At 35.9% G+C, this 25,716-nt stretch overlaps 4 protein-coding genes across 4 annotated transcripts; 2 read left to right on the top strand and 2 right to left on the bottom strand.

The window, feature by feature from the left end:
• Positions 1-6,910: 6,910 nt before the first annotated feature.
• On the bottom strand, positions 6,911-9,555 carry BDR25DRAFT_335443 (uncharacterized protein; the record flags this gene model as incomplete). Its single annotated transcript, XM_033693012.1, has 6 exons — positions 9,240-9,555; positions 9,122-9,193; positions 8,000-9,073; positions 7,585-7,952; positions 7,488-7,548; positions 6,911-7,443 (listed from the first exon to the last, which is right to left on the bottom strand). The coding sequence occupies exons 1-6, from the start codon at positions 9,382-9,384 to the stop codon at positions 6,911-6,913; spliced, it is 2,253 nt and encodes a 750-aa protein (XP_033545165.1). The 5' UTR covers positions 9,385-9,555.
• A 1,115-nt stretch (positions 9,556-10,670) lies between these two features.
• Positions 10,671-12,130, top strand: BDR25DRAFT_373379 (uncharacterized protein; the record flags this gene model as incomplete). The annotated part of the gene is made up of 3 exons (XM_033697279.1): positions 10,671-10,827; positions 10,875-11,325; positions 11,382-12,130. Exons 1-3 carry the CDS (start codon positions 10,708-10,710, stop codon positions 12,128-12,130), a joined length of 1,320 nt encoding a protein of 439 aa, XP_033545164.1. The 5' UTR covers positions 10,671-10,707.
• Positions 12,131-18,593: 6,463 nt separating this feature from the next.
• On the bottom strand, positions 18,594-19,688 carry BDR25DRAFT_357618 (uncharacterized protein; the record flags this gene model as incomplete). Its single annotated transcript, XM_033695832.1, has 7 exons — positions 18,594-18,637; positions 18,697-18,849; positions 19,052-19,089; positions 19,151-19,205; positions 19,251-19,285; positions 19,374-19,554; positions 19,610-19,688. 7 exons carry the CDS (start codon positions 19,686-19,688, stop codon positions 18,594-18,596), a joined length of 585 nt encoding a protein of 194 aa, XP_033545163.1.
• Positions 19,689-19,831: 143 nt separating this feature from the next.
• On the top strand, positions 19,832-21,117 carry BDR25DRAFT_344327 (uncharacterized protein). Its single transcript, XM_033693926.1, has 2 exons — positions 19,832-20,483; positions 20,533-21,117. Exons 1-2 carry the CDS (start codon positions 19,889-19,891, stop codon positions 20,820-20,822), a joined length of 885 nt encoding a protein of 294 aa, XP_033545162.1. The 5' UTR covers positions 19,832-19,888; the 3' UTR covers positions 20,823-21,117.
• Positions 21,118-25,716: the final 4,599 nt, after the last annotated feature.

Raw genomic sequence — 25,716 nt, 5'->3', positions numbered from 1 at the left:
AGCTAAAAGTAGTCTCTAGCTTATTCTCTAAATAGTTAGTAACTAGGTAAGGATTTCTCCCTTCTTTTTATCTAAGTAGCTAGTAAACACTAGGCAGAATTTCTTATATAGTTAGGTTGTTTTGCCTTTTACTTTTTATATAAGGCAGAGGTTAAAAATCTAACCTTTATACTTTATTAAGTTATACACTATAACCTTAAAAGTGCTGTTAGTAATTAAGGTGTCTATCTCTATGCAGTCTAATTCTTTAAATAGTTTTCTAGGTGTAGTAATTACACTATCTATACAGAGCTTAATAGACAAGGCCTAATTATCCTTTTTTTTCTAGGTTAGAAATACCTAGTCTAGACTTTGTGCAGGTTTCCTTTGCCTTTTACTTCTCCTAGTATCTATATCTTCCCTTTGCACTAGTGCGGCATTGCTATTCTAAGGGGCTTAGTCTGTAGTAGGCTCTAGTTCTGCCTCTATAATATTTTTACAAGGCTGTTCTTTTTTTCTTTTCTTTAAAGGATCCTTTTATATAGGGATTAGTTTATCTAGGTTATTTATTATAAGTAGGTTGTCTTTTTTTTTTTTTTATAGTACAGTTTAACCTGCGTACATTAGAGCTTTAGTAGGCTATTTTTTCTCTTAATAATAATGTCTTTTTCTTTAATACTCTTAATTTTATATAGGCTAGTCTAGCCTTTCTTCTTTCTCTATGCTATAATCTTTAAGCTAAGGGGGAGGTTAAGAACTTTATATGTTGTAGAGCTATTATAAGTGTTAATTACATAATTAATGTTTACTTTTATATAGTCTTTTTAAAGTATCTTTATTACCTTTTATATAGCGCTTACTTGTGTAATAATGTCTAGTAATAGTAAAGAGTCTAGGTTAATCCTTAGGTATGCTCTAAAGACTAGCAGCGTGGGTACTAGACTGTGTAGGCTAGCTGTGTTGTTTAGAGCCTTAACTGCTATCTGCAGAATAGCCTTATTATCTGTACAGTTACCTAGCTTAGTCTTTAGGATGTTAAACGCTTGTTAAAGAGGTATGTGCGCGCACTTAACCTTTTTAACTGCCTAATGTGCTTCTATAGGCATCTGCCTGCATATAGCTTCTATAATTTTTACATAAGCTTAAAAATCCTTTAAAGCAAAGTTTATACTAGAATTATACACAATGTAGTCTAAAAGTTCTTAATAAGTGTTAATCTAGCATTTACACAGTGCATCTTAGGTATCTTGTGCAGACATAGATTTTAGGAATGTAGCAGCCTAAAATAATGTGTTTATATTAATAACATGTAGAATATTTTTATTATTAATTTATATAACATTAATAATAACTTTATAGTTAAAGTAGGTGTTATTTTTAATTATAAACTTAAATCTTTATAAGGCCTAGTTATATAATTAGCAGAGGTAGTAAAACTTCTTAATCTCTTCTAGCACTGCAGCATTAATGTTGTAGCTAGCGCTAGTTAGCATCTTCTAGAGTCTCTCTGTGCAAGGGTGTCTAAATTAGTAGTAGAGATAGTAGAGTTTTAATTTAGTAAAGAAAAACATAAATTTTTTTTTACTAATATTAAAAAAAAGGTGTCTTTATTTTTATATAATAAAGATAGTAGTTTTGTCTTTACATATAATAACATTTAAAATGTTGTTAAAGTATGCCCTAAGTTAGTTAGCATTTGCTAGTAATAGCAGGAATAGTGTTAGAGTCTCTAGGATGTAATACATTACATTACTAACTAGGTTAGTAATTTATATAGTACTAATTAATTTTATTAATTTTTATTTTTTAAAGCTAATACTCTTTTTTCTTAGTGTCTAGTCTACTTTTATATAAGGGAATTCTTGCAGGTATGCTTTAAGTTATAACTTCCCTATAGTAGAGATTCTTACTATGCTAGTATTCTATAGTTTACCTTAGTATACTATACAGTATTAATCTTTAAGGATAAACTGTTCTGCGTATTCTTTAGGTTCTAGGCTGTAGATGTCCTCTGCAGTTGCGCAGTAGAGAAATGTAGTATTAGTAAGGTAGTTAATAATCTCTTTACCTTTCTTTTTATCTAAGTTATTATTATTATGCAACTTTTTTTTTTTCTACTTTAGTTTACTTTTAAACTTTTAAATGTATATATTTACCTTTTTATATATTAGTGTCTTGTTATAGAATTCTTTATATAAAGAGATATATTAGCATTTTATATAAAATTAATTTATATAAAAATAATTTATTAACTAACATTTTTTCTTATAACAGACAAAGCATTACTTTAATTATGTAGAGGACTATAGTCTAAATAATCCTCTATATCCCCTTAGGCTTCTTCTATGTTGTTAATAGCTATGTGTACATAGTAAGCTATATTGCCTATTAGTGTAGTACATGTCTTAGGATTTATTTATAAATGCATTATTCTATTAATTAATTATAACCTAAAGTGCTAAACAAAGGTTACTATATAGTGCCTTATATGTAGGCTTAATTAAGAACATTACTTGTTTAAGTTTAAGTTGCCCTTAGTATACTTATATAATAGCAGTGTAAAGCAGTATCTTGCTTTAGAATTATAGACTAAGAGCTTTTTATATAAGAGTAAGTTTATTAATTATAGCTTTAAAAGCTTTATGTAAAGTTTTTATAAAGTTTTTTTACTTATTTTATGTAAAGCTTATTATTATCTAATCTATTTAATACTAGTTATAGTTTACATTAGTATTAAAGTAATTACTAAGCTACTTGTACAGTAACTTCTATAATTGTCCTAGACTAATATTATAAAAGTAGAACATGTGTGCGCGCCCTTTAAAGATATTAGAAAAGATGCTTATGTATAATGCTTTAAAGATAGTAAGGTGTTAGCAGAGCTTAATAAATACTATAGCCTTATTAGCTAGAATATTATATAGTTGCTTTATGTAGTTATTCTTTTTTCTTTATACCTTCTAGAATTATATAACCTTCTTAGGCGTAAGGTTCTCTGCTATAATATCTTATGTAGGTAGAAGTTAGTATAGATTGTATAGTAATTAAATTATATGTAGTAGGTACAAGCTTTAGGGAATCTCATGTGGAGCTGTGGCTACAGGAATATGTAGCTGCCTAGTTGTGCTCTTGTACAGTAAGCTATTATAAGGTAGTTATACTAATTGCAGAGGAAGTATTAGGTCTACAGGTAATTTATATAGAGATATCCTCTATTACATTAAGACTAGTAATAGTAGTAATAGTTTTATATAATACTTTAGTAAAACAGTAAACATGTGTTCTTTTTTTATAAGTCTATATAGTATAGTAGCCTTTATTATGTTCTTCTTAAAGCTAATGCCCTTATTCTACAGAGTAGTAATTAGTTTTTATAAGAATAGTTAGCTAAGATTTTTAAAGTGTATAAGCTTTTACTCTATAAAGTTATCTTAAAAGTTTTTAAGTGTATGTACATTTATTGCGCTTAACGCGCAGAGTTTTATAATTAAGTTAGCTGTGTATAAATTAAGCTTCTTTTTAAGTGTGTTATTTAATAGTTTAATCTTATTTACTTAATCTTTAATGTTTGTCTACTCTGCTAGGGTCTTTGCTAAGATGCCTACAAAAGGTACATATTAGTTATACATTAATACGTTATGTTAGCTAGTTATAGATAAAGCTAGCATTACTTATTGCTTTATAGTAGTTAATTATGTGTTGTTGCGCGCTGTCTTACTTCTTGTTGTACGCTGCCTCTAAACAGCCTTGTGCAAAAAGATAAAACAAACCTTCTAGTGTTAAATAAGCACTACTATTTATATAATACCTTTAAACAGTATTATTTAGACAGGTTTCTTACTTTTACTTAAGTAACTAAATAGAGATTTATAGCTACTTGCACATAAATTAGACTTTATCTTTACTCTTACTAATTTATAGTTAAAGTAGTAAGAAAAAGAATTCTTCTTATACATAAACTTTTAAATAAAAAAGTATAAAAAAAGCTTTCTTTTTTATAGTATTTAAACTACTAATTAGTGTTAAATAGACTCTCTGATAGCTAGCACTTAGTGTTAGCAAATGCGTACAAGACAGAGAGGTTTGCATAGTGTAAACATTGCACAGGGGTGTTAGGTAACTAGTGTTAATTGCTTCTTGTTTTTCCTCTGTACAGAGGAAAAGGGGGATATCTAGATGTTCGCGCACAGAGGTTCGCGCACGAGCATCATGTGACATAGATACGTGATCCTGCTCGTGCGTGATCGCTTGTATCCAGGCCGCGACGCTGCTGCTGCGTACAGACACTTGTCTTATTTTAATTTTAAGATTACTTATTATTTTAGTTAAAATAAAGGGAAACTAGATACTTTTATAAAGTAATTCTAAGACATTCTTACTTAAAAAAAAGTGTAAAAAGCTTAACACTAAACTTTACTCTAACTTAAGCTATTTTTAGACCTTAACTTAAATAAAATAGATTAGATAATTAATTAAATTATTACTAATAAGTATTTAAATAATAAATTTATCTAAGAAACTTTAGACTTGCTCTAAAATAGCGCTAGTTAGTTAAAAAAGGTAACACTAGCTAACTATAAAAACTAAAATAGTAAGCTATATTACTATAACTAACTTATAATTTTTAATTTTAATAAACTAAGAATTAAACTACTTTAAATTATACACAACTTGCCTGTTAGAGGACACTTAGGCAGAGGAAAAACTCTTAACCTACTACAGAGAGAGTACTACTAGCCCTGCATGTTCTATACTGTATGCTAATATGTATTATGTTGCTATACTTACTATAAAGTAAAAGCCTCTTAAAAAAAGTATAATAGCCTACTTAAACTACTCTTAATCTCTAAATAAGCTTAAAAAGATATATTAATTAATTTTATTATAAACTTACCTTTATTTAAAGGGTATATAAATATTATAGTAGTTATTAATTACTTAACTAAGTATTAACACTTAATACTATGTTTCTTTATAACTACTTCTAATATAGCCTAGTTATTCTACTAATATATATAAGTTTACTATAGCCTGCCTAACATAATTATATTAGATAGAGGTACATAGTTTATCTTAGCTTTTTAGAACAAACTTTATAAATAGCTCTAAATTATTCTCTATTTATCTATAGCTTTTTACCTAGAGACTAACAGCTAGACTAAAAATATAAACACTATAATAAAATAAGTTTTATAAGTGTACATAAACTACTAGTAAAATAACTAGGTAAAATAGTTAGCTATAGCATAGTTTAAAGCTAATAACATAACATTTAAATTAATGTAAGTATCTTTGTTCTTAGCAAACTATAAATACTACCTTTAAATAAAATTTAAACTACTTATAAATACTCTCTAACTAACTTATTAATTTATATAAGTAATAAATATAAATAGACTTATTAATAAAATCTAAAATATATTTAAATATGTTTATAAAAAGCTTATATAGGCTTAAGCTTTTTAACAAAAGTATATAAACTAATTCTAAACCTCTGCTACTGCGTATGCAGCTAGTAAGAAGGTCTAGCTAGACACTAGAAATATTTAAATAAACTAATAATTAAAGAAACTTAATTAAAAAAACTTTAGCCTTTTTATAGTAGCTTATATAGTTTTATTACACACTTACTAATTAATCCTACCTAACAGCATAAAGATACACCCTGTGTTTTACATATTATTACTGCGCTAAGTAGCCTTTAAATCTAACTATCTACCTAAATAGCTAAACCTGCTACTTAAACCTATTATTATAAATAATAAACTAGAATATATTATAAAAGATGTTAAATAGATTTAGTTTAATAAAAAAAAACATATCTATAAATACTTTATAAAATAGACTAGATATAACAAACTATTATAGAAACCTATAGAAGCCTTATAAAAAAACTCTATAGTAACCTAATTCTACGCCTAATACCTATCTAAACTAAACTTATACTCTAATAAAGACAACTTAATGCTAGAACTACTAATGTAAAAGATTCTCTTTCTAATAAGAGGGGGAGTACTATTATAGTATCCTCCCTAGATCCTAGACATAACTGTATTAGACATGTACTAGAGTATTATTAGTGCACGTCTAACATAAATATAACATAACATAGACATAAACTTAAGTATAAACTGCCTTAACACTAACTAAACTTAGAACAGGCTTAATTTATACTTAAAGCGCTTAGACTTTTAAGCTAAGTATTTAATTACTAATTTTTTTTTAAACCTTTCTGTTCCTTACACAACGTCTTGTACCTACTATAATACCTCACGTAGTAATTAAACTAGACCTCCGTGAAGCTCTATAACCTTACTCGTGCATAATCGTGACAGTTTTTAATAAAACTATAATTTGAATATCTGCTTAATTGAAAGCGAATTAAATAGCGTTGCGTTAAGCTCTTGTATGTTAAGATAAAAGAGGTAGCTAAAGTTAGTAGGGTGCCGCCCTCGCCCGTGGAACACATTAGTTAGATGAAATTACTAAATATATGTTTACGTGCAGTATACGAGCGTATTAAGAGGAAGATAACCGAGGTTTATCGTCAATGTTGCTACTACTAGCAGGGAGGATGGCTGACCTGTTCCGGACATGACCTTGTCAAGGGGGCGTTGAATTTATTCTTGCGTTGATGACGGCTTTTGAAAGTGGTCGTGTTACTATCTGGGGCGGTATGTGATGAGGCATTTCGAGGACGGTCTCCTCCAACCACGAGCACGAGAGACCACTAGCAGATCTGGCCAGGTTCTCGGAATTGGACTCACTGCGAGGACCAAAATAGAATCCGTGGCTAGCCAAGCACAACTAACAATGAGCATGGAATGAGTCTCGAAAAGAGGACGGTGGATTTGGATGGCCCTAGACGATTCATGATATTAAGCTGATGGCGATAGGAGGGTAAATACGTGCAACACGACCAAACGAACTGCTATTCCTCTACGGCATCTAACACATCGCTTGTCTGCTGAAGAATAGACTTCATGCGAGAATAGAGCTGGCGATCCTCCTTCAGCCATCGCTTTCCCTCTGGGAATACTACCTTCCGTAGTTCCTGAACACAAGGAATTAATGGAGTGCAGTAAGTCGTGACATTTTCCTCCACTTCCTTGGTAAATTTGTCTTCTTCGTCTACAGAGCCTTTCTTGATCTTAGCGAGGTTTTCAGTGCTCTCAAAATTCCATGCTTCGAATTTTGACACGCGACGGCGCCCGCTTGGTCCAGTGCAATGAATACAGGTCCAAAACAACACCCAAAAAAACGACTCAAGATCGTGCATAAAGTTGTGATCTTCGCCATACAGGGCACCGATCGCCATAAATACTTTGGTACCGGTTTTACTCGGAGCGCCGGAAGCGTGCTCGCGATCGATCAAAAACCCGTCGTCCTCTGCCATGTTCAGCATGACATTCCCGATTGATATATCTCGGTGAAGGATATTTGCATCAAGAAGCGACTCGTGACCTAAGAAATCAGCCATGACTCAGAAAGCTTCGTGCAGCACTCGCCTTTGATGCCTCCGAGCAATCCCGTCAGAATGCCACGGGGAGAACTCGCTTCGTATATGCTCTTCCCAACATCTTGTATGATAAGTCAGCGGTGAACGCGATTTCTTCGCTGCCTATCTTGCTTGGCTGGGGAGTCCGAGCATGATCGTTTGGGACGCGGCATCAATGCCTGAATACTGCTCGAAGACCTCTTCCGCGTTATCGTTCGGCTGGTACTCCTGCTTCTACCCCTTCTTGCACCAGAAGCACTTGAAGCCGTCGAATTTGTGATGGTGTCGGAATGTGCCGTCCGTCGTTGTAGAAGTGGATCCCGACCGACTGTATCATTTAGTCCTTTCCGCACGTTTGCCGAGACATCGTCCACCTCGCCATTGATATACACCGTCTCGTGATGGTAATACCGTGCCACATTCGTAGCGCCGGCTCCGGTCGCTTCTTTGAGCAGAAGCCCCTCTTCGGGCCTCTCTTCATATTCCAAGAATCTTTGATCGCAAGATGACTGCCCGACTCACCATTGAGGGAGCCACTCCAACATGTTGTTGCTCGGCCAGCCACAGAGCGCTGTCGCCTCATGTGCGCATCCAACCAGATCCGCTCCATCCGACCATTCCGTTCAATGTGCATGTACCTTCTGCCATCTTCCGCTATGGTCGGATCAAAACCGAGCTCTTCCTCCGACATCCACAAAAATCCCAAGACTGCTGAAATAAACTTCTCACCTTCCTTGTTGATATCAAATGGTGTGGACCCAACCACCCCAAGCCTGTCGAATTCCCATAACCGCATGATCGATCCACATAGGGTAAACCCTAGAATGAACCGCCGTGTGTCTTGCGAGCTGAATATCTCCCAGGCATATCTCACGAGGCCCAACCAGGTACTACTGTGATTGTCCTCTCGCGGATTGCTTTTCAGCTCGCCAGGGACGAGGATGTGTGACCAGTCATAGCTGTGTCCCTTGCTCTCCTCCAGCTCGTTGCCTGAGTTATATGCCAGCCCAACATCCAACTTTCGCTTGCTGATTGATCCTGGAATGGGCTTGTTCGGAGTAGTGATGCAGCGGGGGCGCTTTGAAGGGCAGAAGCCGTGATCATCCGCACACCGTTGAAACTGGTCGACATGGCGACCAAGGAATTGCAGGACCGCTATCTCCTCGCATCTTTCTGGCCACTCCACCCAACCCACATCTTCTTGAAAGAGCGGCAGCTCTGCACCTTTGCATCCCTGCAATACTGCTGTTGTTATCTCACGAAGCTTCGGAATTTGCCCAAAGAACGTATCGAAATCGTCCGGATGATCGATCTTAAGATTATCCTCCACTTCGTTCTTGAGTATCGGATCCACGTTCCTTCTGAGGTCGGATGTGTCTGCAAAGCTGCCTGTGTTGAATGTCCAAGGTGTCTGAAACGAGGTGGTACGGGGAGAACCCGATGGTGGAGGCGTCGAAGGTTCGGTAACCGTTGTCAGTGTTCGTTCAGCGACTACATCATAAACTTTCTCCCATATAGTGGAATCGGTCTCATTATCGAGAACGGCGCAGAAGAGTGGTATGAGGCGTCGTACGTCGAAATCCCCGGCGTTGATGGCTTGATTCAGTCAGGAGAGGTAGCCAAATAGGTTCTTTCCGCCGTTACTAGATGGGAGAACACGAGAGGCAGGAAGAGCCTGCAGCGCTAGGATCAGATCAAGGGCGTGATCCTGAAGGACTTATATCTATTAGCTGAGCATCGTGGCTCATTCGGTAACCTTTACCTTCGCTATCTATTCGATTCAGTGGGGTGTTGGGACTGGAAGCGACAAGGTCTTGGGAGAGAGAGCGGACAGATTCACAGAATCCATTTAAACCGGGGCCTATGGGCTTTGCTTCGATTATCAGCGATCGCCGCGCGTCCACCATGCCGACAAAGCGCGACGGTCGATGAGCTCAGAGGTGCGACGCAAATAACGGCCGTGGAATAAGAGGCAATGATCCATGAAGATCTCAGGGCCACAGTTTGAGGAAAGACTGAACGATGAGTGGGGACGCTTCAGTAATGAAAGGTTGAAGAAGGGGAGGAAAAGGTATAGCAAAACTCTCCCAGAGTCGTTGCCAAGTCGGGATTTCTGCGGCGAATCGGTAGAATAATCGACCAGTGGCCCGAGCACCATAACAGGCGATCACAAGGCAGGGCTTTAGCATAACTCTACATTCGACCTCCACGCTCTGAGAAACAGCCAAACAATAATATATACTTCTGATATCTACAGTGGGAAACTATCGCAACTTAGACGCTTTGAAATGTGTAAATTAGAGGGTACAGGTACATGTCACACAGTTTTTGATATTGCCACTTTCCAAGCCACATGTGCTAACCCCCGCAAATCGCTAAGCTCCGAAGTTGGTGGTGAACGCTTGTTTCTTTTCCCTAGCTATGAAGTCGAGCTCTCTTGATACAGGTTTTGGCTTCCTTATAGTGACAGCTCACTTGAGGGTACGTTAGCATAACGTTCATTCGTCCAGTCTAGTGGAATTATAGGAATTATTACGACCAAAAACGTGATTACCAACTGCCACCTACTAGGCTCGACTTCATACCTACTTTAAACCAATCGGTTTCCCCATTCACAAACTTTGCATTTTTGCTCCTACTACCTTTACCAAGATAGCTGCTTTTTTCACCTTCGTTGTATCCATCGCCTACTTACAGTTAGAACTTGCAATCAAACTATTAGTTTGGTTAAGAATGCATGGATTAGGGCCAAAAGTACCCTGGAATTGGGATTTCGCAGCAATGAAACTATTGGTTTGGTCAAGTAAGCATGCGTTGGGGCCAAAAAGCACCCTGGATTTCGGATTTCGTAGCAATTAAACGATTGGTTTGGTTAAGTAGGCATGCATTGGGGCCAAAACGCACTCTGGATTCCGGATTTCGCAGGTTTGGTTCAGTACATATGCATTGGGGCCACAGGGCACCCTGCATTTGGAATAGTCCGGGCAACGGACCACTCGTTCGCCAAATCACATTGTAGCCGAACCCAGTCTGCATGGACACTTCATTTATCCTGCATCATTGCCTTGTTTGCCTAGAATCCTTACTAATAGATGAACGATGTTGCATGTCCCGTGAATATGGGGGCGGAAAGCTAAGTGATTAAAATACACCTGGAAGATCTTAGACGGCGCGAGTAGTTGTTCTAGTATAATTCCGACTAACGCTCGCCTCTTTGCAACATTGGAATTATGAGCACAGTTGCAATCACTCCTAGATCTGTCGAACTTCTCGACAAGAAAGCACCCTACCAATTGGACCGACAACAGGTCGAAGATGCGGCAGCGAAAATCAATAAAATAGCCTTCCTGGTGCGTTCTCACCAAAGACTTGAAAGACATCTCTAAGCAAACAAAAGGCTTTAATCGGAACGTTCACAGGATTAGCAGTGATTGCCGTCACAAGTCGTATATTCTTTCACATCCGCAAACGGGGCAAACTTTTCATAGACGACTTGCTTGTTATTCTTGCAGCATGCTGTCTGATGATTTCAACAGGCTTTATATACTACATGCAACCAAGGATGTACATGACGGCGACGTTGGCCGCAAGTCTGAGGAATGTTGCTCTTTTCACAAAAAGCGAGATGCAATCTTTGCCTGGTTTGCTTAGATGGAACAATCTCTTCCTCATATTCTCTTGGACTTCTCTTATGGCCATTAAGATGAGTTTCATGGCATTGTTCTGGATTTTGATCAGGGACGTGAGCAGAAGACTTACACTGCTGTGGCAGTTTGTTGTGGTAGTCATAATGTTATCATGGCTATTTAACATTCTACGAAACCCAATTGATTGCGGTTGGGAGAAAGGTAGGCAATCAGATAGTTCCAACACGGCAACGACCTTTACAGCTGATATCATGTAGGAACCAAATGCTCTCCAGTTCCTCGCTATATCAATGAACTCGGCTGGACCAGCTCTGCCGTTGACATCGCGACCGATGTACTCATTGTCCTCATTCCGATACTCCTTCTCCGAAACTCACGTCTCCAATTCAAGCAGAAATTACGCATTCTAACCTTTCTCTGCTTGAATGTTTTCCAGATCGCGATTTGCCTAGGCAGGTCAATTAGCAGCGGTTTCCGCGACCACAAAGGAAGAGTAAAATTCGGAATCGTTTACACATTTCTGTTGATACATGTTGAAGCTAGCGTAGCCGTTATCATGGGCGGTGTGACGGCGTTCCGCTCCGTCTTTGTTTCGCAGATTCGAGATCGTGATCGTGAACCTCAGTTTGCTGAACGGAGATCGCCAAATACATATCAGCGTATCTTCTCTTGGCTCAAAGTATCAGGCAAAAAGTCGAGACGGGACCGATCACAAAAGACACAAAGGGGGGGTGGGGTGTTTCTGGCTGGACCAGCTACTGGAGGAACCCTTCGTGGTCTTGGGTCCTTTATCCGTCGACATGAGAGAGAACCGGGTCATACAACTTGCGATAGTCCTATAATCGAGTCTCATTATGATTCATTGCTGAGTTATCACAACTATATCAGAGACAAAAAAACGCAAGAGGCATCGGTCCCTCTGGATGAGTTTAATCGCAAGGGCGAGTCTGAGGTCAGCCACTGTAGATTCGTGCAAACTGTTGTCAAAGGCGCTGATGAATCTTAGACCCATGAGAACCTTGAAGGAGTAGAAAGACCTCTGCCAACGCTCCAACTAGACAACTTCAGATGTTTGGATCGCAACAATCATGTTTGATGTGGGCCGTTCTAAGTATCACACAGTTAGAGCTGATTGATGGTGGAGGGCATGGAGTAGCTAATTAGGTGGTGAGAACTAAGCTAGGTAGATTGAGCCGAGGTGTAAGGTCTTTAGATCTCAGAGGTAAATATATAGTAGGTAAAAGAGCGCTAGTCCTAAACAGAAAAGGATGAGAGATGAAGGACCACATTTACCCTAAGCAGGGTTACGTGAACCAGTCTCACGTGCGACAAAATACGGTAACCGAACGTTGAAGATTACCACTAAGCGCATCAAACAACGTGTCGCATGAACTTAACCACGTGTATCTCTATCAATTATTGTCTGAATCTCAGAAATAATAGCTGAAATGGCTCGCCGTTAGCGGTATAATTACTAGTATAAATTAAAATACTGTTACTAGCTATATATATAATTTATAAGCATAAAACGCTAATAAATTTATAAAGAGTTTATTATACTTTATTACAGCGCGAGCTTGCGAGTGAAGCAATACTTAAGAGCGAATAACAGCTGGCTAATTCTTAGCCCTAATTAGGTTTAGCAAAATTCCCTCTTTAGGAACCCAAGGTTTATGTAAATTTAAGATTAGTTATCTAGAAATGAGTTAATTGTTAGCTTTAATTAAGAGAACGCGTTCTAGCCTTAGCTTAACGTGTTCCCCCCCCTAACATATTCTTGCCCCCACAACAGCCTTCTTTTTCTTTGCATCTTGCAGTTTCTAGTGTTGCGCCTGTTCCTTTTACTGCCTAATATCACTACGTATACTGCAGCTTCTATTTACGTGCAGCCTAAATTAAAGCCCTGGTTGTGGAGCTGCAGTTTCTATAGTTTGTTACCTCTACAGGAATTTCTCAGGGTGCTGGGGAGCTCTGGCGCTGCCTCTGCCTCTGCCTCTCTATCGCCGCAAAGATTAATGTAGTACATGTAATACCTTAACGAGCAGGTTCTTAATTAACTTTCTAAAAAGTACACTACGCTTTGTATAGCATGCTGCAGCTTCTAATTACGTGCAGCCTGAATTAAAGCCCTAGTCGTGGAGCTGCAGCTATGTAGCTTGTTGTGTCGGCAGTAATTTCTTGGGCTGTTTGGGAGCTCTGGGGGTTACTTACTCAGTAGCTAAGGAACATCTTGCTGTTTGGCTGCCTCCGCCTCTCTATCGCCGCAAAGACTCTATCATAACCCACTACAGCCTCCTGCACCGCCTGCAACTATTTACTTACTTCTATTGATGATAGCCTCTAGGATAAGATTCTTCTTGCTGCTGTTACAGATCTCTTAACTGTTTTGCTTGCACAACCGCTAGTTTCGCTTCTTCAACTACTGTTTAAATATAATAGGCTAATGCCTAGAGGTATTAGTAAGAGATTACGTAGCAGCGTTAGGAAAGGCATAAGGTAAATTGCAGCAAATTGTAGCAAACTACAGCAAACTGCGGTAGATTACAACAACAGGCAGCAATCCCTAGTAGACATTAGTTGTGTTGCAAGTAACTCTACGTATAGAGAGGGTTCTAGAGGGGTAATGCCTCTAGAAAAAAAAGGCTACTTTATATACTACTTTATATATTACTATATCAACTACTATTATATACCTCTTGCTATTTTAAGCTCTGTCTAGGTATAGAGAGGGTTCTAGGGGGGAACGCCTTTAGAAAAAAAAACTATATTATATACTACTATTATATACCTCTTACTCTTACTATTCTAAGCTCTGTCTATGTATAGAGAGGGTTCTAGAAGAGGGAGTGCCTCTAGAAAAAAAACTATTTTATATACTACTACTACTATAACTATAACTATTCTAATAGTATGTAACGTACTTCACAGGCGAGTTGCTTACACACCTAAGTTGCTTACTTTTGCTAAGACCCTACTAAACTACTTTTCCTACACTAATGCATTTCTAACAACACTACTTAAAGGCGCTAAAAGAATGTTAAATACAGCTTACACTTTAAGCTTTTAAATAAGACATAAAACTTTTAAAGAAACATGCTGTAGCTATGTATAAAGTCTTTTAAAAAATAATAAATAATAACAGCACTAGACAACCTTTATAAGCTAATTCTATAGCTAACTTATAAAGGCTAGGCAATAATAAAAAGTTAGTAATTATTAAGACTATACTTAAGCTATATGCACAAGGATTTTCCCCTTAGATAGCATTTATAGCTAATATAGCTAATTCTTTACACGCTAAGCATAATCTAGGCTATGTTAGCATAAACTAGCCTAGTATGTTTATAAAGTGTTATTTAAAGCTTAAAGTAAAGTTTTAAGCGTAAGTATAGTTAATAGATATTTAGCCTATAATAAAGCCTATCTTGCTAAAGTTATATATGTTATTATCCTAAATGCTATACTTAGCTTTAATATTCTTTATAAGGCTAAACCTGCTCTAAATTACCTTAGGACTCTTATAGAAGGCTCTTTTATAGTTGTACTATGCTTAAATGTTACTTTAAGGTCTAAATAACACTTCTTAAACGTACTAGGCTAGTTTATGCTAACATAGCCTAGATTACGCTTAGCGCGTAAAGAATTAGCTATATTAGCTATAAATGCTATTTAAAGGGAAAATCCTTGCGCATATAGCTTAAGTATAGTCTTAATAATTACCTACTCTTTATTATTACCTAGCCTTTATAAGTTAGCTATAAAATTAGCTTGTAAAGGTTGTCTAGCGCTATTATTATTTATTATTTTTTAAGAGACTCTGTATATAGCTATAGCATGTTTCTTTAAAAGTTTTATGTTTTATCTAAAAGCTTAAAGTGTAAGCTATATCTAACATTCTTTTAGCATGTCTAAGTAGTGTTATTAGGAATGCATTAGTGTAAAAAAAGTAGTTTAGTAGGGTTTTAGCAAAAGTAAGCAACTTAGGTGTGTTAGCAACTCGCCTGTAAAGTACGTTAATTTAAAAGGCTAATATCTAGTTTATTTCCTAATCTAGTAGTTTTCTAATAACGTACAGTCGCCTACCAAAAGTGATTGGCCACTTTAGCGAGAGGCCTAGGCCACCCCACAATGCTTTAATTTTAATTAATTGTAACTTAATTAAATTACCACCTTTTTTAATAGTTATAAAAGCAAATAAAACCTTACGCAAAGAGCTATCTAAGTCTACTGTTAATATAATATAGCAATTCCACCTCTATAGCGTGAGCGCTGGCAAAATTTTAAGTCATCTCAGCATTCCTAAGTTGACAGTTACATATAACATCCGCTGGCTGCGCAAGCAGCCCCAGCCTATCTATACAAAAGCCCTGCGTACAGGCTGGCCTCTAAAGCTTAACAAACGCGCTAAGAGGCATTTAATTTGCTAGGCAGCAAATAATCCCTTTGCTACGCTCTAGACTATTGCGACACTGTCTAAGACCTACTGCCGCATCTATGCTAGTACTGTAAGGAGATACCTTACAAAACATAAGTACTACGCCTTCTGTCTGCGTTACAAGCCTTAGCTCTTAGCTGTACACAAAGAAAAATAACTCTGCTTTACTTAAATCTATTAATATAACAAGAGCAGTGACGTGGCTTGCGTAGCCTATTATAATAAAGCAACATTTAAAGTTAGCTTAGACACTAGACCTCTATATGTACGTTAGCAGCATAGAAAAGCGTACAAGAGTTAGTACCTAAAGCCTACATTTAAGTCTAAAAGGACTACAGTCTCTGTATTTAGTGTAATCTCTCTTAATTTTAAATTAGAGCTGTTTATTAACTAGAAAGGCAAGCAGAACAATGCTAGCAAATACTATTAGATTCTGCACAACGTTAGCATCCTATTCTATAAGCAGCTTACAGAGAAACGCGGTATTAGCATATAGATGCAGGATGGAGCCCCTATTTATACTGCAAAGGCTACCTAAAAGTATATAGACAACTATAGCATAATATAGATAGATTAGCTTCTATAAAGTCCTAATTTAAACCTAATTAAGAACCTCTAGCAGATTATAAAGCTCTGCATCTTAAAGTAACAAGAATATATTACTACTTATAAGCAGATAGTAGATATCCTTAAAGAGGAATAGGCAAAGATTACACTAGCTAATTATAGGAAGAGTATCCTAAGCTAGTTAAAGCGCATAAAGGAAGTTATCTAAAACAAAGGCAAGTTAACTTACTATTAATTAACTATAACGCTAGAAGATAGGCCTTAACACAGGCTTCTTATAGAACTAAAAATCTTTTAATTTAGGTAGCAATTAGTTAAGTAACCTCTTTCCTAAATAGGCTGACTATACCCCTGCAGAGCTCGGATTGTTGAGTGGCTAATGACTTTTGGTAGGCGACTGTACACTATAGGCGAGTTGCTTACACACCTAAGTTGTTTACTTTTACTAAGACTCTACTAAACTACTTTTCTTACACTAATACATTCCTAACAACACTACTTAGATCTGCTAAAATAATGTTAAATACAGCTTATACTTTAAGCTGTTAAATAAGACATAACACTTTTAAAGTAACATGCTGTAGCTATATATAAAGTCTTTAAAAGATAATAAACAACTAACATACTAGATAACCTTTACAAGCTAATTCTACAACTAACTTATAAAAGCTAGGTAATAATAAAAAGCAGGTAATTATTAAGCACATACTTAAGCTATATAAGCAAGGATTTTCCTCTTAGCTAGCAGCTGTAGCTAATATAGCTAATTCTTTGCACGCTAAGAGTAATCTAGGCTATATTAGCATAAACTAGCTTAGTATATTTGTGAAGTTTAAGCCTAAGTATAACTATAAAAAAGCTTTTTATAAGAATTCTAGAGTAGTTTAAAGCTAGTTTAGCCTTATAGAGAATATTAAAGCTAAGTATAGCATCTAAGATAACAACATGTACAACTTTAACAAGATAGACTTTATAATAGGCTAGATATTTACTAACTATACTTATGCTTAAAACTTTACTTTTAGCTTTAAATAATGCTTTACAAACGTACTAGGCTAGTTTATGCTAACATAGCCTACATTATGCTTAGCGCGTAAAGAATTAGCTATTTTAGCTATAGCTACTAGCTAAGAGGAAAACCCTTGCGCATATAGCTTAAGTATATACTTAATAATTACTTACTTTTTATTATTGCCTAGCCTTTATAAGTTAGCTGTAGAATTAGTTTATAAAAGTTGTCTAGTGTGTTAGTTATTTATTATTTTTTAAAAGACTCTATACATAGCTGTAGCACATTGCTTTAAAAGTGTTACGTTTTTTTTAAAAGTCTAAAGTGTAAGCTATATCTAAATTTTTTTTTTAGCGCGTCTAAGTAGTGTTATTAGAAATGTATTAGTATAGAAAGAGTAGTTTAGTAGGGTCTTAGCAAAGGTAAGCAACTTAGGTGTGTAAGCAACTTCCTTATAGGGTACGTGATATAAAGTATTTAGTAGGTTAATTTACATAACAGTACTAATAAATTAATAGTTAAGAATTAATACTATTTTACATTTTAGTAATAACTTACTTAGTTTATAATATACTTCTACTTTACTTTTAATCTTTTTTTATTTAGTTTTTTCACATTATCTCTAGCATAAATATACTACTATAGAACAATCTTTTTACTTTTATCTTTTATTAAATATTACTAAAGTTATTTGCTTTTAAATATTCTATAGTTCTATTTAAATTAGCTAGCTTAATATTAGTATAATAAATTAAATTTCTAAACAGAAAATATAGAAGTTAAAATAAGCTTTAAAATAAGCTATTAATTATCTAATTTAAGTTAAAACTAATAGAGATAGTTAAGGTTTAAGTTTTACTACTAATGTATACCCTTTGCTATTCTAAGCTCCGTTTTTCTAAGACATTTATAAATTAGCGTAGTATGTTATTGTCAGATTAAAGCACTGTTTCTGGGCTTCCTGAGATGAATGATGGGTTTTTGGATATGATGTATGGGATGATGATTTATTGTATTGATTAATCTATTTTTTTTTTGTCTCGCTCTGCTCGTGTTGCTCGGCTTTGTTTTTCCGGTCCGAGTCCCTCGCACACTAGCCCTAAGCGCGACCAGCTTGCAACATGCTGCAATTTGCAGCAACATACTGTTCAAGCTTATTGCTCGTACTATGTAGCAGCTTTCGTTCAGCGTTCCTCCTGTCTTAACAGTAGGTGCGCATATCTGACAGTTATATATATAAGAAGGTAACACGCGCAGCTGTATTAATATCTGTATATAGTTAAGTTGCTAGAGGTGTAAGAGGATCTATTACACAAAAGCTAGGCTCCTAAGGTAATTGATTAAACATAGGGTTGTCTGTCGCGTAAGAAGAGCACATGGACCTAGTGTCGCGCCTATATTTAGGACGTGTAGCCTAAGACACTTGGCGCCTGAGCTCCCACTACATAGGCAGGCTCTCTAAGAGCCTCTCGTAGTCAATAGACCCTGCTCCTCATTGCTCCCTGATGAGTGGTTGCGATATTATCTCTACAACCTGTAAAGATAGGATAGTAGATAGCACGGATAGCACTAAGAGCAAGGTTTCGGAGAAATAGGAGTGTATTGTAAGAGAGACGAATCGCTGCCAAGCCTCCCTTGTCAAGATTCATGCTTATATACGAAGCACAGGTCATGTGACCTCCAAACAGGTCAGGTGAGGCCATACTGGCCCGTTCTAGGACATCCGGCTTTACACAACCTATATGGCAATTTTGCTAAAAAAGTATCCTAATTAACGCAGAATTAACTAAATAAATTGATTTATTCTTACGCTAAGCAATAGAGAGATAGTACGTCGCGTTAAAGTTAAGCAGAAGGTGGATTTTCCCATACGAATCTAGGCCCCAAGCTACTAAAAATTACACGGGCGACGCGACCCTCCGGCGGAGGACCCGTCACGACACGTGACCCGTGACTCGGGCCAAGACAAAGGGGGTTGGTTATTACTAGACACTGCATTGATGGCCGGGGCTTACCCCGATTCTCCCATCCGGTCTGAGCTTGTTGAGATAACCTTTGTCCGGAATAGCTCTCATTGACATTTAGACCTGCTGGAGACGACTATAAAAGGAGCACCTGCACTCCTGGCCCCCTCACCTTCATCTTCCTTCCTCAATTTTCCTCAGACCTCTTCCTTGTTGGCTTAGCCCTAGAATGCTCCGTTTAATGCCGCCACTTCTTACACGCAATAATGCGCACCGCGTGTCGAAACGGTGCCATACCATGAAAGATATCCACGGCTTGCTTTCGGCATACGGGTTTAATTGCCTGCCCAAAACGATAGCGATAAAGTTCTGTGATGTAGCCTCCGCATGATGCATATCCTTGCGCTTGAAAGCCCGCGTAAGCCAACCAGCTGGCTCCGCAGACGCCAATCGGGCTGAGGCAGCCAGCCTGGCGGTTAGTGCAGGCGAATTAGCAAGAATCCATCCCACCTTGGGCATGTTGTGGGCTGATCGCGAGCCGAACGAGTGTTCCTGCAGGCCTTGAACAACTAGGGGCGGTAGCTTGCATGACAGCGGCGCTAGGCTGTGCACGCCCGCCGAGGATTGGGCCAGGCACACGAAATGCACGCGAAATGCGAAGTACCCGGCGCGAAGATTAAATATAGCGAAGCTCGCTTTTTGAAAATCCACGCTCCACCATATTTAGTGTAAACACGTCTTGTGCGGCCCACCAAACGAGCCACGCTTCATTTCTCTTCTACCATCACCATGAGCTCACCCAACATCGACTTGTTCAAGCTTTTCCAGATCTGGAATCCTAGTTTCGGCTACAACAGCTGCGTAGGCTATGCCCCAAGTAAGCGAAAAAGATGCGGGTGGGAAATGTATGGTTCAAGTGTGGCAAAGCAATTGAAAGATATCGGCAACAGGCTCCCGCACGTACATCCCACTAAAGCGGAGCTGATAGAAGTGGCTACGGATGCTCTATGCCACCACCACAAACGCCAAGCGAGCGACATTGCTATGAAGTGGAAGAGTCTCATTGACGATACGGATCTAGAGGATCTGTCCGAACGAATGCGAAACGCTCGGATGAATGATGACGATTCCAATCCACGATTTGGCGGAAGCCAAAGCATGAGAGAGGAGGCGAAGAGGAAGCAGGAAGAGAAGAAAAGGCAAGAGCGCGCCCAGGAAGAAGCCAGAAAGAGGCGAGAAGAGGAAGAAAGGAAGAGGAGGGAGGAGCGTGCCAAGGAGTATGCACGCAAAGAGCAAGAGAGAAAGAACCGTGAAGCCGAAGGAGAGAGGCGGTCATGGAGGCAAGCGTGGACACGATATGCGGAGGCTCAAGAAAAATTCAAAGGTTTGTTGGCTTAACTGTGCACTAGACTTCATCCTAACGTTTCCAACAGGGAAAAAAATCTACAGTTCTTCTGGGATTCCATGGCCGGTTAAGTCAGGCCTGCAAAAGGACGTGAATGAACAGAACGTCGTCACATTCTATTACAATGCACTTCCAGGCTCATCTGCCAGCGAATTCTATAAAATGATGCAACAGGAGTGCTTGATATGGCATCCAGACAAAGCGAAGCAATTCATCAAGAGCCTCACCCTTACGGCTGCGGAGGAGGCAAGCATGGCAGTCATCGCCCGCATGGTCATTAGACTGCACAAGGAATTTGGGGGGAGAAGGACTTCTTGATGCAGGACTGTGACGCGTACAAATGTTTCGTCTTGTTCTTTTTCATTTACTGGGCTAGCTGGAGGCGTTTGGGTGTGGGTCTTATCACTTCCACGATGGTGCTTTCTGTCGCACGTGTCTCATGCGATACTATACCCATGTACTGCGCTATTCACTCATTAGGACTAGCTCCTTTTTCGTACAGTATGTAGTCTTATCTCCGGTGCTCAGGGGGCTGTACAGAGAAGCTCGGAGCCCCTGAGGACCCTGCAACTAGGATGGGGACCCTTACTAGCTCCTCGACTGATAAGGCCAGCCAATCAGGGGCTCAAGAGCGCTGTCTCTGTCCAGCCGTCTGAGGGACTTTTGTGATTTTTTTTCGGTGATAGGTGATTACAAACCTCCTCCACCACGCACCAGCTCAACTAAGAATTTTTGTATAAACAAATAGTTTTTATCTATAGTAGTTAGAATAAAAAAGTATTACTATTCTGTTCTCTACTTTTTTAAACTAAAACTAGTCTAATTTAGCTAAGTGTTCTAGCTCTAAGTATTCTTTTACAATGCTAGCAGTGTTCTCTACACAAACGCTATGCCTACACGCCTGCTGTAATAGTAATCTACATTAATATTAAGCTTATTAGAAATTAAAGCTTGCTATTATCTAAATGTTAGTTTTTTACTAACGTACACCACAGGCGGGTTGCTTACACACCTAAGTTGCTTACTTCTGCTAAGACCTTACTAAACTACTCTTCTTACTCTAATGCTAACAACACTACTTAAACGCACTAAAAGAACATTAGTATAGCTAACACTTTAGGCTTTTAAATAAACCATAACACTTTTAAAGTAAAATGCTATAGCAATGTATAACGTCTGTTAAATAATAATAAATAACTAATATACTAGATAACTTTTAACATACTCTATAGGCAAGTTGCTTACACACCTAAGTTACTTACTTTTACTAAGACCTTACTAAACTACTTTTCTTACACTAATACAGTTCTAATAACACTACTTAAATATGCTAAAAGAACATTAAATATAGCTTATACTTTAGGCTTTTAAATAAAATGTAATACACTTAAAGTAATATGCTATAGCTATGTATAAAGTTTTTTAAAAAATAATAAATAACTAACACACTAAATAACTTTTATAAGCTAATTTTATAGCTAACCTATAAAATCTAAGTAATAATAAAAAGTAAGTAATTATAAAGCACATACTTAAGCTATATATGTAAGGATTTTTCTTTTAGCTAGTAGCTATAGCTAATATAGCTAATTTTTTACACGCTAAGCATAATCTAAGCTATGTTAGCATACACTAGCTTAGTATGTTTATAAAGTGTTATTTAAAGCTTAAAGTAAAGTTTAAGTGTAACTATAACTATAAAAAAGCTTTTTATAAAAATCTTAAAGTAATTTAAAGCTAGTTTAGCCTTACAAAAAATATTTAAGCTAAGTATAGCATTTAAAATAATAATAACGTACTTTACAGGCAAGTGGCTTACACACCTAAGTTGCTTACTTTTGTAAAGACTCTACTATAGTACTCTTCTTATACTAATGTATTTCTAGTAACACTACTTAAATGTGTTAAAAAAATGTTAGATAAAACTTATACTTTAAGCTTTTAAATAAAATATAACATTTTTTAAGTAACATGCTATAGCTATTTATAAAGTTTTTTAAAAAATAATAAGTAACTAACACACTAAATAACCTTTTTAAGCTAATTATATAGCTAACTTATAAAAGCTAGATAATAATAAAAAGTAGGTAATTATTTAGCACATACTTAAGCTAGATATATAAGGATTTCCTCTCTAGCTAGTAGCTGTAGCTAATATAGCTAATTCTTTACATGCAAAGCATAATATAGGCTATATTAGTATAAACTAGCCTAATATATTTATTAAGCGCTACTTAAAGCTTAAAGTAAAGTTTAAGTGTAAGTATAACTATAAAAAAGCTTTTTATAAAAGTTTTATAGTAATTTAAAGCTAGTTTAATCTTATAAAAAATATTAAAGCTAAGTATACCATTTAGAATAATAACATATATAACTTTAATAAGACAGAGTTTATAATAGGCTAAATATCTACTAGAGCAGTTATTACAAGTTTAGAGTGATAAGAACAGCTAAAAGCAGTCTAGCTAGGTAACTAAGAGTAGACAATAGCTATCTAGAGCATTAATGCAAAAAAGTAGGCTATTTTACTTTTTATTATCTTTTATAGTAGTAATTACTTTTTAAACTAGTATAAAAAAATCTACTTTAAAATTAAGTTATTATAGTCTCTAAGCAGAGCTAGACTACTAATTAGCTTAGTTTAGACTAGTTAAAGCACTTTAATGCGCATATAAAGAAGTGTACTATTAGCAGCTACTATTTACTAGTTGTTAATAGCTATAAAAGCTATAACTTACTTTATTTCTAATAATACTATAAAAATAATAAAATTATTACTCTTTATATGCTTTTTTACTTATTACACTTTTTATAGCTACTTAATATAAGTTATTTTACTTCTTTAAAAAACGTATATAAGCGCTAAGCTAAAAACTTTATATATAACTACATTATTTATATTATAAAAATTAAGTTTTTACTATGCTTTAAAGTAGCTTATAATGCTATAATTACTTTTAGTAATATTTAAAAAAATGTTTTAAGACGCTAGATTAGTTTCTTTTAACCTATAATAAGTTATAATAAGCTTTAATATAAAGTTGCGCACTTTATTACTACTACTACTTATACATAATAAGCCTTAGTAGTTGTAAACCCTAAGTAATACTTTAAAACTTAGGTTATAATTAATTTTTATAAAAATAAAAATTTAAAAGTATAGAAACAGTTTACTAACTTTTATAGTTAAAGTGTTTAAAAAAGTTTTAAAAAAAGTAGTAATAATTATATATAAGCTAGTATTAGTGTAATAAAAAATTACTAAGCTTTAAGTAGCTTATAAGGCTACTATGTAATATAAATTACATAAAAAAAAGTAAATTAAAGTAAAAAAAACTTTAATAATTTAAAAAAGCCTACACTTAGCAGCTTTAAAGGAGTTTTAAGTGTGTAGTAATAGAAAGAAGGTAAAAAAGTAGGTGTAAGCTAAAGTAAGTAAGCTATTCTAAAGGCGCTGCAGATAGTGCAATTAGACTAGGCATAACACACAAATATGTAAGCAAGAAGCAGAAGTAGTATCTAAATAATATTCTAGGCTGTACTATACTATATAGTGCTAGAGCGAGTTGTTATAGGCTATAATAGAGTTTATTAGGGTGTAGTCTTAGCAAAAGTAAGCGACTCAGGTGTGTAAGCAACTCGCCTGTGAAGTACATTCTATATAACTTTAATAAAATAGGCTTTCTAATAAGCTAAATATTTACTAACTATACTTATACTCAAAACTTTACTTTAAGCTTTAAATAATGCTTTATAAATATACAAGGCTAGTTTATGCTAACATAGCTTAGATTATGCTTAGTGTGTAAAGAATTAGCTATATTAGCTATAGCTACTAGCTAAAAGAAACATCTTTATATACATACCTTAAGTATATGCTTAATAATTACTTAGCTTTTATAAGTTAGCTATAAAATTACCTTATAAAAGTTATGTAGTATATTAGTTATTTATTATCTTTTAAAAACTTTATACATAGCTATAGCAGATTACTTTAAGTGTGTTATATTTTATTTAAAAGCCTAAGGTGTAAGCTATATCTAATGCTCTTTTAGCACATCTAGGTAGTATTGTTAGAAATACATTAGTGTAAAAAAAGTAGTTTAGTAAAGTTTTAATAAAAGTAAGCAACTTAGGTGTGTAAGCAACTTGCCTGTAGAGTATGTTATACTCTTATACTATAAGTAGTATATTAAAGTATATAAGGTGGTAGACTATAATATATATAATAAGGCGTCTAAAAACTATCTTGCTATTAACCTACATGCTGCATAGGCTAAAATTAGTAAGTACTATACTAAGTTAAATAACTTGCTAGTATACAATACTACTATAATACTCTATTTATACTATAAAACGTACTGTAACACTGTCTAAAGTAATAAACCTAAGCAGTTTATTACTAATAACTATAACCTTTACACTCTTTAGTAGCTATATAGTACCTTACTATTATAGATAAGATGCTCTAAGATTCTTATAAGCAATATAGACTACGCTATTAACAGCCTTATTAACTCTAGCGCCTTTATTAACAACACTATAGATAATAATAAGTTTAAGCGGTAGAAGCACACTAAGCAACGCGCAGAGAAGAGTAGTAATTTTGTAAACAAGCTTATTAAATACTAGGTAGAGCTGCATAATTACTACTCTAACCTTAGTAAGCTTACGCTTAACATACCCTCTATCTTAACCTTAAGCTGTAAGTGTGAGCGCTTGTTTAGTAAGCCTAGCAACCTTCTTAAGCTACATTACTACACTATAAAACTGCAACTTCTAGCAGCTATACAGTGTGTAAGACAGTGGCAAAGAGCTAGCTTAGGCAACATTAAGGTTGCAGTTAAGTTAACAATAGCAGATAACAAGACAGAGCTTTTATACAACCTTAGCAGCTAAGGTAGTAACTATTACAAGACTTAACACTAAGAACTTTTATAGTATAGGTACAAGCTATTAAGTTAGGTGTTTGTAGTAGTCACACAATAGTCGAATGCGTCGTCACTATAGTCGCATGCGTCGTCACCATGATCAGATGCGTCGTCACCATAGTTGTATGCGTCTCACCATAGCCTGTTGCTAAGACTCACCCACTTATTTCGCATATATATAGACTCCTACAAATGACTCCTCTAGCAATGAATTTAATCTAGTTCCTTATGCCTCTAGTGCTTCACATAGCTTTATAGTTATAAGCCTAGCAATTGCCTGC

This window comes from Lindgomyces ingoldianus, assembly GCF_010093535.1.
Source record: "Lindgomyces ingoldianus strain ATCC 200398 unplaced genomic scaffold BDR25scaffold_25, whole genome shotgun sequence".
Classification (NCBI taxonomy): domain Eukaryota; kingdom Fungi; phylum Ascomycota; class Dothideomycetes; order Pleosporales; family Lindgomycetaceae; genus Lindgomyces; species Lindgomyces ingoldianus.
Note: the sequence above shows the minus strand (reverse complement) of the source record. Positions and strands in the feature narration are given on the sequence as shown.

What these genes read in the sequence shown, in the direction of transcription:
- BDR25DRAFT_344327 (XM_033693926.1), top strand. Translation starts at nt 19,889, where the DNA reads ATGAGCTCACCCAACATCGACTTGTTCAAGCTTTTCCAGATCTGGAAT. An exon ending in GGCTCAAGAAAAATTCAAAG is followed by an intron (nt 20,484 to 20,532) that starts GTTTGTTGGCTT and finishes CGTTTCCAACAG; the next exon opens with GGAAAAAAATCTACAGTTCT.